The following is a 12,510-nucleotide window of genomic DNA, read 5'->3' on the forward strand; positions in this document are numbered from 1 at the left end:
TGAGGTGAAAGGGTTGGACAGCAAGTCAGTGGCAAAACCAAGAACTGAACCTGGGTCCCGATTCCTAGTCCGGTGCCCTATCCACTAGGCTGCACTGCCTGCCTGGCTCACAGCAGAGCTCCCGCTGGGCCAGCATCTGTTGGCGTGAGCGGCCAGCTCCAGCAGCTTCAGTGGAAGGGGCAGGAGACCCCGCAGGGGGCGGCAATGGGATAACCAGCCCCCCAGGGGAAGTCCTTCCTTGCCCCATTGTCAGGCTGGCAGGTGCCTTGATGCAGGGGTTGGCACCCCTGCCAGGGGAGGAAGCTGGGGGAGAGGGATGGAAGCTGGCACAAACAGTGGCTACAGAACGAGGGGCCAGCCAAGAACCCCAGGATGGAAGGTGTGTTCCAGCGGGCTCTGCTCCTCACTATTCCAGCACCCCACCCCATCCAGACCCCCCACCCCACATCCCCAGCAGAGAGCTCAGCCCCGGCTGCTGCCTGGGGAAATGAAGCAGGCTTTACTAGGGCTTGATGGGGGTTGGGCGGGCATGGGAGGAAGAGAGAGGGGTGGGGCAGAGTGGAAGGGGCACTGCGACACAGCAATGTGATGCCCTGGCTCCCTGGGAGTGGGGCAGGCCATGGCGTAGGGTAATGGTGTCCTGAGCCTGTGTTGGCGCTGGCGAGGAGGAGTACCCAGCCAGGCTGTGACTGCCCGTGAGCCGGGGCCCCCATCTCTGACTTGTGCTCTTTGTTTTGTTTTTCTCTCACACACGTTCTCTTTTTCTTTTCCCATCATCACTCCCCTGTCTGCCTCTCCTCCACGCTGCCACTGCATGCTCCAGTCTGTAAGTTGTGGGTTGGGCTGGCGCTTCCACTCTCCCCTTTGGCAAAGCATTCTGGGAAACGGCAGCCATGGTGGCCCAGCTTTCTTGGCTGCTTTGACTAACACACATTTACTTAACCTGAGCCTTCACCCCTCCTCCTCCTCCTCCCACCCCCGGGGGGACTGGTGAAGAGGAACCTGCCCAGTGTACCAGAGCCAAAGGCTCCGTTCTGGGTTGTGCCATAGACCCACCATCTTTCCTGGAGTCCCCCAGTGCCATGGTCAGCCCAAGCTTCTGATTCGGCCACAATTCTCATTCCCTGGCTCCACACGCTCCTCTCTGTCGGACCCCATTACATGGCCAGCTCCCTTCCTGAGTTTAACAGCTGCGGAGCTTGGCTGGGTCGAACAGGTTCTGCCCATTGGGTCATGGGCTCTGCAGGGGTTAAAGCAGGGACCCAGCTGTGGAGGAGGGGGAGCGGTGGGGGAGACTGGTTTCCTCTCCCCCTCCCCTCCATCCCCATTGCATTCCCCCTTGGGGCAAACTGTGCTCTAACCTGGGTAAGAAGCAGCGCACTATCCCTGTCTCTCACATTTCCTTGTGTGTCTGGGGTGGGGAGCTGGAGACCCCTCGCTGGGTTCATCTGCACCGTGACAGTGACTGCCATGAGGGACCTGGTAACCGCATGGTTGTTCCCGAAGTGCAGAGAGCAGGGGTCCTCGTTCCACAGCTCCACAGGCAGAGCTGACCTTGCGAGACGGTGTCCTGGGGCTGTGTGCCAGCCTGCTCTGTGCAAGGCTCTGGGACACGGGGAGATGCCACCAACACTGGAAGACTGAACCCCAGCGGAATCAAGCCTGGGGACAATTGTGTTGTAACTGGGACCTCGATAGCATTGCTTTTACAGTGTGGATGGGCCCTGTGTACGTACATGGATGGGTGGGTGGGCGAGTGTGTGTGTCTCTCTCTTTCTCTCTCCAAGAGGTAAAATACTTTGATTTTTTTTAAACATGTTCCAATGCACTCTGGGCCTGGCCCAGGCTGTTCTGACCCAGTGCAGGCACATGTGGGTTTAACCCCCAGGGTTGAGTTGGGTTGTTTCAGGTGGGTAGCCAGGGCCGCTCCCACACAGTCTGCCCATTATTTCCTCTGCAGTGCAAAGCCCCTTTCCGATTCTCCTCTCGGGCTCTCCTGAGCTGCTCTCCGTGGTAGATGACTCTGTCCCTGACCCCCATCGTCCCGGCCTGCTGCGGGCTGGTGTCCCACTGCTTCACTGCTTGGCACCACAGCCTTATTGCATCCCAGTCTGTCCCGAGGCTCACGGATCTGTATCAGTGTGTGTCTCTTCACCAGTCCCTGCCTCTCTGCAGTGCCTTCATGAACACAGCCCTTTGTTCAGCCCTCGCTCCACTGTGGAGATGGGACGGGAGGGGGTGTTTAGAGCCACTCTTGGCTCTAACCATGTTAGTGAACAGAAGCCAGGAGTTAAGGTTTCTTATTTAAGCTGAGTGAACTGGTTGCGACGGAGCCCTGTCTCTGCTGATCCAGGCCTGGGTTTGGGACTGGAGTAGCTGTGCCAGCCCCACTTCCCACAGCCCCTCCAGTGGGAGTTCGCTGCTGAGTAACTGAGCAGCAGGACAATGTGACGGTCCTGATGAGTGACTGGAGATGGAGGGGACTGGAGGGGATGCTGTCCGACCCCGTCTCCCCACCCCGCCCACCACACAGGGTGACTGCAGCTGGGAGGGGGCTCTCCACCAGACCCCATCTCCCCCCACCACACACCTCAGCTCAGATGGGAGAGGGCTCTCCAGCAAACACTGTCTTCCCCCACCCCAAACCTTGGCACAGAGGGGAGGGGGCTCACTGCCAGGGCCCACTCTGCTCCTTGTGAGCAGAGAGATGGGATTATTAGCAGCTCTTGGTCGCTAGTCCAGTCCCCTCTGGATCCCTGCCTGGTGTCCTCGCCCCTCCGGTGACTCTGCTCCTGCATGCCACTTGCCCCAGCATCCTTGGATGTGGGTGCTTCCATTCCACCTGTGGCCCTGCCCCAGCAGCAGTGGGGTCATGCGGTGGGCATGAGAGCCAAGTCCAGCTGTGTCCCTGGAGGGCTTCCATTGGCTCACCGCCCTCCCCTACCTGGGACACATCAGCTGACACCCAACCGCACTCTGGTTCTGCTATTTTAATTTGGAATATTTGGCTCATTCTGGGAACAGCGATCGCATGAGACAGGAACCTGGGGAGATGCACTGTCGGGGCTGGGGGATGGCCCAAAGTGGGGAAGGGCTGTGTCTTTGCTAGCCGGGGCTGACGGTGGAGCAAGGTCGCTTGTTAACATCCTCACCCCCCTTCACACGCTCTCATCCCAGCTGTCTCCTCCTCCCTGCCTCGCCATTTCTGCTTCCTAATAAAACGCCCGTGCTTCGCCTCGGCCAGCCGCAGCTTGAGGGAGCCAGGCAGGGGTGCCCCAGGGGCTTGTAGCACCGGCTGCTCTCACCTCTGCCCCATTCACCCTCCACCTTTCTGAAAATCAACCCTACATCTGAGATTCGCTACCGGGCCAATCAGAGCAGCCGCTGGGTTCGCAGCTTCCCCGGGGGCAAAGGTCAGACATCACCCCCCTGCTTCTTGGGAGCTGGGGGCCTGGGGAGCGCTCAGGGCATCGAGGGGTGGCAGGCCCCTGCAGCTGGGACCCAGGGGGCTTTAAAACTGCTCCGGGGAACTGGAGATGAGCCTAGCGCCCCACATAGCTGTGGGGCCTGGCCCCGCATGAGAAGGGCCCTGTGGTGGGACCAGCTGCCCCATGCAGGGGCCTGGTGAGAAAGCAGGACTGGCTCCTGGACGCCGAGGCCAGGGAGACCCACTGGACACCTCACAGAGGCTAGCATGACAGAGTGGGGCTCCATAACCTCTGATCTTTACCCTCTGACCTTCCACTTGGAGATAACGTACTAGCCAATAATCGTACTGATCCAACACTCATGCTTCTCTTTGAACTGGGTGTCTGTCTCCCCTGCACCTGTTCCCCACTTCCCTGTCCCCCTGTATCTTTCCTCTCTCTCTTGTACTGTCTCTCTCCCTCTCCAGCTTTCTACACAGCAGCCCCTCTCACCTCGGCCGGGATCCTGCCGGTGATGCAGTCCTTATGCCCCGATGGCCAGAGAGACGAGTTTGGATTCCTGCAGTATTCCAATTCCACGTGAGTCTGTCCCTTGCCTTGATGGCTTGTCTGTTTGCCTTGGGTCCGTTTTGTGCGGAGCGCGTGTGCAAACACACTCACTCTCTCTCGCTCGTGCTGGCTGCTTACTGATTTAAAAGGACACTGTTTGAAATGGCTGAAGGTGGGTTTCTGTCTAGCTGGGAGAGGAAAGGGTTAAATCACAGGACTGCAACATGGCCTGGGCAAGTCACTTCCCCTCATGTGCCTGTTTCCCCATTTGTAAAGCAACGCTGATACCCGCTGGCAGGATTATTGAAGTCCTCTTTCTAAGTGACTAGATTCCTAGGCTGACAGCCCTGCAGAAAGGCAGAGTTGTTCATCGGGACTGAAGCACTGATAAAGTTCCATTTATTTTTCACCCTCTGCTGCTCTTTGTTCCCTGGGTGCCCACCTCTCCTCGGAGAAGATGAAAATAGACCCACCTCTTTCAGTTTCTGGCCTGCGTGCGCCAGCACAGCACTGGGGCTAGTGCTCGAATCCAGGCGCGTTCCTGGCCCATGAGAGCCTTCGCTTTTGGGTTGGATCGGTTTTGAGTTGTGAACTGCCCTCCATTCACCATCCTCGGGTTTTCGTTTGTCCAGGAGCCTGGGAATACAGTGGGGAGGGGACCCTCTCGCCATGTGCCTGATTCGTGCTGGGCGATTGACAAGGGGAAGAGCCAGTTCTGGGTAGACGTGTCCTTTCTGAGCTGCTCCCAGCAGGATGAAATCGCTCCCTCCCTTTCGGATCTGCTGCAGCTGAGCCGTAGCTCCCTGGACGCTGCTATGGCTCTTGCCTGCCTCCATTCATTTCCTTGGCCAGAATTCCCCAGTGCCCACCTTCCCCAAATCAGACAGGACCATGCCCCCTGCTTGAACCTCTCATCAGTGCTGCTTGGCTGGCTTGGCCTTCCGCTGGGAGCAAGGAGGAGTGTTTTGCTCTGGGAGGGCTGGCGGGTGGTCTGGGGGAGCAGGCGGGCCTCCAGCGAGTGGTGCTGGAGTGCTGAGTGTTGCCCGCAGGCCCACGTGGGCCCGTGGCAGCTGGCTGGCTTCCCTTGCTGACTCAGGGGCTTGGCTGAATTCGAGATGAGCTCTGCCGCCCAGCAAGTCTCAGCCCCACAGTGTCTGGCAGGGACAGGGTTAAGGGGGCAGGTGGGGAGGGGGTAGCTGTGTGCCTGGGGGTGTGCAGGGAGGCTGGCCCCTTGCGGGGAGGAGGGATCTCCCCTGAGGACACACATGCTCCACCAATGACCCTCACCCTGGCAGCCCTTTTGCATTCCTCCCCGCTAGTCATCAGCCTGGCCAGTGCCTGGCAGAGGCACTGCCCCCCATGTATCCCCTCTCACAGCCCATCCTTGGTTGTGCTAAGGCCCCTCCTCTCCGCTCTCCCCCAGCGTGACCCAGCTCCTGGAGCGGCTCAATGAGGTGGTGGAAGAGAGCAACCTGTTTGACCCACAGCACCCTGGGCTGGAGGAGGAGCTGGAGTCCCTGCGGCGGCAGCTGGAGTCCCTCAGCAACAGCGAGCCCAGCTCCATGGAGACCCACTTCGACAGCCGGGCAGGTAGGGCCAAGGCTGTGGGCCGAACCCACCCCCACTGACGAGTCACCACTGGCCCCGTGGCAGCTGGCTGGGGTGTGGCAGGGCCGGAGGTCAGGCCCAGGCAGGGATCTGGCAGCGGGAGCTGGGTGAACCCGGGAAAGAGCAGCATTGCCATTTGCAGAGCCGTCACGCGGGTGGCCCCGCAGCACGGAGTCCAGGTCCCTGTGCGGGTGGCTCGGAGCCTCCCCGCAGCTCAGGGTGTCGGAGCCAGGGCCCATTTCTGCAGCGCTGTCATTGCACCCCGGTGTGGGGAGCCGCCTACAGTTTGGGGGCGGGGCAGGGACGCAGCCATCTCTGGATCGTTTTGTGTCTCCTGCTCTTGGGTGTGAGCAGGGAGGGCTGGGTGTGTGTGTGTGGGGGGGGAGCCCCATTCTGTCAGCCGCACTGCCAGGGTCCCTTGGCCGACCTGAGCTGTGGCTCCAACACTTGGGCTTCTCCCATTGTGCTCCCTGGGGCCTGGTTGTGGATCCTGGAGCCTGAGCGAGAGCTTGAGGGGCTGTAGGGTGGTGGCAGTAAAGCTCTGGGACAGGGTCCGCCTAGTGGATTGTCACGTGTCCCCAGCAGATCTGGAAGGGTGACCTTTAAATCTATGGGGCAAATTGGGGCCCGGCTGGTGTTTCGCCAGGCCTTGAACACCGCCAGTTAACATGCTGGCATCCACTCCTTCCCACCCCACATCCGGACCAGGGGCACTTCTCCCTGAGACCTGTTTGACTGACCCAGTGCCACTCCCCTCCGGAGCCTTCCCCGGGACAGTCTGGCCCCTTGGGCTGGGCAAACCATGGACAGCTAAACATCCTCTCGCAGATCAGCCTCTGTCCCAACAGTGGCGTCCCGGCTGCTGGCTTCTCATGAGGGGCTGTCACGCTGCTGTCGAGGAGACACGACTCGTTCTTCATGCCCGGGGGCTGGTCACATAAGCCACATGGGGTTGTGTCTGTGTCCCTCGCTCATGCAGAGTTAGACGGGCCAAGGGTTCACCGCAGTGCCCGTGGCTCTTACCCCCCTTGCGGCCGTTCCAGGGAATGTTTCACTTGCACAGAGCAAAGGAAAGGGGAACTGAGGATCCTTGTCTGAACAAAGCATCTTGGAGGCACTTCCCTGTGTGACAGCCTCCCTGTGTGAGTGACTGGCACTGCTGCGCTGTACCCACCTCTGGCCCTGGTTCCCAGGTCCCTGAGGCATTGCTGCCTGTTCTGGGCCTGCCCAGGCCAGGAGAACAAGGTGAGCTTAGCCCATGCATTGACTAACAAGATGTAAAACAGCACCAACTGCAGGCAAAGATGACGGCGTTTACATTGGGATTGTTATTTATTAGGTGTATTACGGTAGAGCCGAGGAGTCCCAGCCACGGACCAGGACCCCATTGTGCTGGGCGCTGTGCGGACACAGAGCAGAGAGACCGGCCATGCCCTGTCAGCTGACATGGTCAATCCTAAAGGGACACCTAGGACTGGCCATGATCAGTGATTACCTTTTGAAAGGGGATAAAGACTAGGTGGGGGTTCAAAACCTGCTAGCAAGCACATCTTAGAGCCCCACCAGCTCTCTTGGCGTGCCCAGTGCGACTGGCTCTCAGGATTCAGCTCAGATGGGCCCAAGCATGAAATCTCCCCCGCACATCCGAGCAGTGCCCAGCCCTGGCCCACGTGTTCGGTGGAGGGCGGCACAAGCCTCTAACGTCGCGGTGTTTCTCTTGCTCCCCACCAGCGTCTCGCTTCACACTGGGCTCTGCAGTGAAGGACCAGAGTGAACTTCATCGCTTCCTCACTCGGAACCTCTCCCTGCCCAACGAGACGGCCCAGCTGCTGCTAGGCTCCAACATCAACCTCAAAGAGGTAAGTGCCTGCCCGGGGAACCCCTCTCTGAGAAGCACAGCCACACGGCCATGGGGCTGGAGGGCATGAAAGGCCGGAAGGCTCGATCCTGCCAGGTGCTGAGTACCCACACCTGCCTGCCAATGGGAGTTGCACTGGATCAGTCAGGCTCAGGCCTCCTCTCTGTCAGATGCTATACAATGTCTGTGGTGGGCACACAGCACCCATCTAGCCAATCGATGGGCGTGGGCACCAGGGACGGGCAGGGGTTACGCAGTGTGATCCCTGGGCTAGGGCAGTGATACATCGCGCTTTCCCTCACTTTCGGACCCCAGGCAAGGGTGAGGTAGCATAGCGAAGGCTAAGATCTTGTGGCAGATCATGGTGGTCACGTAATTTGTGAATTTGAATCAAGTCCGTGAGAGCTTGGAAGTGGCTGGAAAGCCACATTTGAGTAGCTCCCAAACCGGGTGGCACTGCGAGCTGGCGCACAGGGTCCCAACGCCACTCCGGTTTGGGAGCTGAATTCGTCTCGCTGTGGTGCAGTGGCTTGTTCTCAGGCAGCCGGAGTCACAGACACTCCTTGGCTTCTTCCTGAGCCCTGCTCCCTGGCTTCCCCCTCTGCTGCCTTGTGACTCACCTCTCCTTCATAGCCGCAGGCTGAGACCTCCTGCCTCGGGGGCACTGGGGCGGCGGAGCTCTGTCTGTGCCAACCAGATTAGCCAGACAGGGGAAGGGCACGCCCCAGGAATGAGCCCAGGGCTGGGAATCCAAGAGGTGTAGGCGAAGGGCTAGTTCTGCAGTAGCAGTGGAGAGGGCTCCCAGTAGCCAGCCCCCCTGCCCAGTACCGGCCAGAGCTTCACTCAGCGATTCCTGCGTCCAGCCCAGCAACGTCAGGCTGAGCTAGGGCAGGAGACACCTCGGCTTGGTTTACAGATGTCCGACAACAGGCTCCTCCTCATGCTCAGGCCAGCCGTTCTGATGGTTACCTACCCTCCCTGTTACAGACGCCCTTCTAACTTCTAGTCTGAGTTTGCATCGCTTCAGCTTCCAGCCACTGGCTCTCGTTCTACCTTGGCCTGGTGGGTTAGACCCCCTCCTCCCGTGGCCGTCCCTGCAGACGGTGATGGTCTCTCTGCACGCTCTCCCCTTGCAGGTATATCGCCTGTTTTTTGGCTCCGCGCCCACCTCGGCGGACGACGCCCACGAGAGAGAGCCCTGGGACCGGTTCAGTGCTGGGGAAAAGATTCTCCAGCTGGAGGTGAGGAGAGAGGTGTGGGTCGGGGGGTGGTGGGGGGAATGCATGAGAGGGCTTGAGCTGGGGCACGCTGCCTGAGGAGATCCTGACACTGGAGCCGGGGGGATGGCCGGAGCAGAGGAAGGTTAATGGGGGCAGCAGAACATCTGGGACCTCGCGGGCCCAGGGGTGCTGGATCGGCCATTTATCGCCCCGTGCTCGCCAAACGGGCAGCTCGCCAGCCCAGGACACCTCTTGCTGCGTGGCTCTGCTGCCTGCCTGGGTCTCCTGCCAGTCCCCTGCTTCTGTCCCTACGCTGGGAGCCAGGACACCGCAGGGAGGCTGGGCCGGCCCTTATTTCAGCTCTGGAAGGGACTCCCAGAGGCACTAAAACCTGGGGAAAACAAAATCCACCAAAACAAATGCTAGCCCCCCGCATGCCCTGCTTGGCTGTGGGTCTCGGAAAGGAAACAGCTGAGACTGTCTGACTCGTGTCACTCATGAGCGCGGAGAGTCCCCTGCCCTGCTCTTGTCTGAGCAGCCAGGGAGAAGGCTGCGTGATGGCAGGGGAAGCGGGAAGAGGGCTGGGCAAGTGGTGGGGCTGGAGAGGGACAGGAAGTGGGCTGGCTGCGTGACAGTGTGGCTGGGTGTGGGGGAAGGCTGTGTGGTGGTGTGACGGGGGGACTGGCTGCCTTGGGGTTGGGAGGGAAGAGGGCAGGCTGCGTGGTGCTGGAGCTTGGGGGAGAAGAGGGCTGACTTGGTGGGGCGGGAAGAGGGTTGGCTTTGTGGCAGCTGGGGGTGAGGAGAGGATGAGGAGAGGGCTGGCTGTGGTGGCGGGAGGATGAGGGCTGGCTGTGGGGGGGAGGGGGGAGAAGGGGGAAGAGGGCCGGCTGCGGGGGGGGGTGCAGCGGCTGGGGGTAAGGATACGTGGCGGCTAGGGCTTGCTTGGCAGTACTGTCTCCCTGCCCGCCCCACACCAGCACTGTTCCTTTCCTGATTATCACAGTCCCCAGGTAGCTGCAGCCCAGACCAGGTCCCTGCAGCACCCACCCCTCTGCTTCCTGCTGGCGTGTGGGTCCCGTCAGCACCACGAACAGTACCAAAACAGGACTGTTTGCTGTGCCTCTGTCCCTGCTGCGGGGGGATTGGGCTGTGCGGGACTGGTTCCCCCTCTCGGGGATGGAGTGGGGAGTGGGCGTCCTGCGTTCCAGCCAGTGACAGCTGCCGAGACCTTTCTGCCCTCCTGGAATGAGCCTTGGCCTGAGCACAAGACTGGGAGCCAGCGGTGGTTCCTGGGCTCTGTTCCTGGCTCTGCCGTTGGCTCAGTGGGTCACTTCCCTGCCGTGCACCTCCCGCTGGTAACGGCACAGCCGGGCTGGGGCTGGCTCGCTCTCCACAGGCTGGAGGCTGTGCCGGGCAGGGCTGCTTTCCCCAGGGAGTCCGAGCCCTGTGCTTCCACTGCGGCAGCATGTCTGTGCGGGTGGTGCATCCTCCCACATCTAGCTGGCCCTACGCCCCTCCTGAGCTGTCCCACGGCAGCGTCCATCACAGGACTATGGCAAGGCCGGATTGGAAGGGACCTGGAGAGGTCACCTCACCCAGCCGGCCATGCGGAGGCGGGCTTCTTGTACTCGTATTGTATGGGGGGGGATTTTCCCTGCCCCTCACTCTGGAGGCGCGGGAGGCAGGGAGCTCTCCCCGAACTCGAGAGGCCCTTTGCAAAGGGCACTGGGCACCCTTCAGTACAGGGGCCGGGATTGGGGTACCCCATTGCACTGCCCTCAGTGCAGTTGTGTGCAGCAGGGCAGTGGGATGGGGGATGGCTACGGAGCCTTTCGCACTGGCCCCGTTCCAGGCTCTCTTTCAGTCACTGCTACCCCCAGGCAGCTTGTGTTGGAGGGCTCGCTCGTCCCAATTAGGCTCGAGCCCACGCTGCTGGGACCAGGACTCTTCTCCTTCCCCTCCCCCCCAAGAGAATGGCTGCCCCAGAGGCTCTCACAGGCAGGGGCTCTTACCTGGATACAGTTGGGGAAGACGGAGGTGCCTGGGCCCACTGGACAGATCCCCCCACCCTCCTGCCAGGCACTCCTGACTGTTCCCTCCCCGCCTTCAGCCGATGCTCCCAGTCCACGAGGATGTCTCCTTCCCCCTCAGCCCCTGCGGACTTATCTATGCCCACCACATCGCATCACCCTCTCCCTAAATCCCCATCCCGTCTCCCCTTCGTTAGCCCCCAGCTCTTCCTGCACCCTGTCACTCTTTTACATCTTTCCCCTTGGACCCAGGCCCTCTCCTTCCATCGAATGATGCCATATGCCCCACCCTATCCCTGTCCCCAGACTCCTCCGGCATCCCCTACCTCTGAAGGTCGGCAGGGAACGGGCCCTGCCATCTCCCCTTCTCTGTGCCCCCAAGGCCCCCTGGGTCATGTCCCCCTTTCCATCCTTCTCCAAGCTCTCGTTGTACCTGCCCCAGTGGTCCCCCTTCCCCTGTCTCTCCTGAGGTCCCTTTGTCCCACACCTGCTGTCCCTTTGTCCCACACCTGCTGCTGGCCAGGCCTCGAGGCTAAGGGAGCGAAGATGCTGCTGTTCTTCTCTGGCCAGCTAGAAGTTTGGGGGACATGTGGGCCTCTTGTCAGTGCCCCACGGGGCCTTCTTCATTCCACACCCTGCCAGGGATCTCACCTCCTGCCCCAGTCCCCTCACCTCCTCTCCCCCTGTCGGTTCCAGGAGAGCCTCCTGGGCGGGTGGAGAAACTTGGAAGACGGGCTGATCCACAGGGCCCTGCGCGACCCCAAGAGATCCACCCACAGGCAGGCCCTGCTGCACCTCCTGTCCCAGGCCCTGGGTCTGGCCGGCACCCCCTCCGAGGCCTCTGCTTCCTACAGCCCCCAGGCCTTTGTGAAGGAGATGGAGGTGAGGGGCTGCGAGCGGTTTTTGGGGGCAGACTCCGGTGTGATGGCTGTATGTATTCCCTAGACCCCATGCTGGAGGGGACTCACCCCCTCCGGCTGGGACTCCTGCCCCCAGGGAGTCTCTGGCTGGGATTCCCCACTGCTCCCTGCTGGCCCATGGGGCTCTCTGGCTGGAGTCTCCATCCTTCCCATGTGAAGGACATGCCCAGAGTCCGAGCAGAGCTGGGAACAGATCCCTGCCTGGCACTGTGCCCTGCTGCCTGGGCAGGAGGGGAAAGCGAGGGGCTGCTCAGAATACAAGGACCCCCCCTGCTTTTTGGAAGAGTCTGGCTGTCCCAGCCCAAGCCATCCCAGGCAGCGAGTGACAGCATGTCCTCTCTCCCGCAGAGCATCCTCTTCACGCCATCGGTGCTGGAGCACCTGACCTGTGACCAGGATCAGGAGGAACTGAAGCAGATCCTGAGTGTCCCTGAGAGCCGACAGCCCTGGCTGCAGGCCTACCGGGCCACCGTCTGCAACGGGAGCACCAGCATCCGCCGGGAGCACTTCACACAGCTGGGCATGGAGCTCAAGGAGCAGCTGGACGTGCACAAAGTCGTCAGCAGGGTAAGTGGCACCTCTGCCTGGTGGAGGGGGGAGAGTGTCTGCGGCTGCCCTGCTTTGACACCTGGGCCTGCCCGTGCTGGCGGGGGAAGCTGGGTACGTGCCTTGCCCTCTCTGCTAATCTGCTCCCACCTTGCCAGAAGAAGGCATAAGGATTCAGAGCCCTCCATCCAGGAACGTGATCTACTGGGCTCAAGTCATCAGCTCCTTGAACTTGCAGCCCCCAGGCAGCAGCTGTCCTGGCCAGGTCACAGGTAGTGCTTGTTCCAGCTGATCTCCCTCTTGCCAGCTGGCACTCAGTCACCAGTTCCCGGATCCACCCTCCGCCCGCGC

At 61.0% G+C, this 12,510-nt stretch overlaps 1 protein-coding gene across 3 annotated transcripts in view; it reads left to right on the plus strand.

Moving 5' to 3' along the window:
• The window catches only part of ABCA2 (ATP binding cassette subfamily A member 2), a 135,858-nt gene that overhangs the window by 57,804 nt on the left and 65,544 nt on the right, over positions 1-12,510 (plus strand). For all 3 annotated transcript variants that reach the window (XM_074974066.1, XM_074974067.1, XM_074974068.1), the window contains exons 3-8: positions 3,896-4,007; positions 5,401-5,567; positions 7,317-7,444; positions 8,580-8,684; positions 11,390-11,575; positions 11,962-12,180. In XM_074974066.1, coding sequence (XP_074830167.1) covers positions 3,896-4,007; positions 5,401-5,567; positions 7,317-7,444; positions 8,580-8,684; positions 11,390-11,575; positions 11,962-12,180 — 917 coding nt within the window. The remainder of the gene's footprint in view (positions 1-3,895; positions 4,008-5,400; positions 5,568-7,316; positions 7,445-8,579; positions 8,685-11,389; positions 11,576-11,961; positions 12,181-12,510) is intronic.

Source organism: Natator depressus, chromosome 16 (assembly GCF_965152275.1).
Source record: "Natator depressus isolate rNatDep1 chromosome 16, rNatDep2.hap1, whole genome shotgun sequence".
NCBI lineage: Eukaryota > Metazoa > Chordata > Testudines > Cheloniidae > Natator > Natator depressus.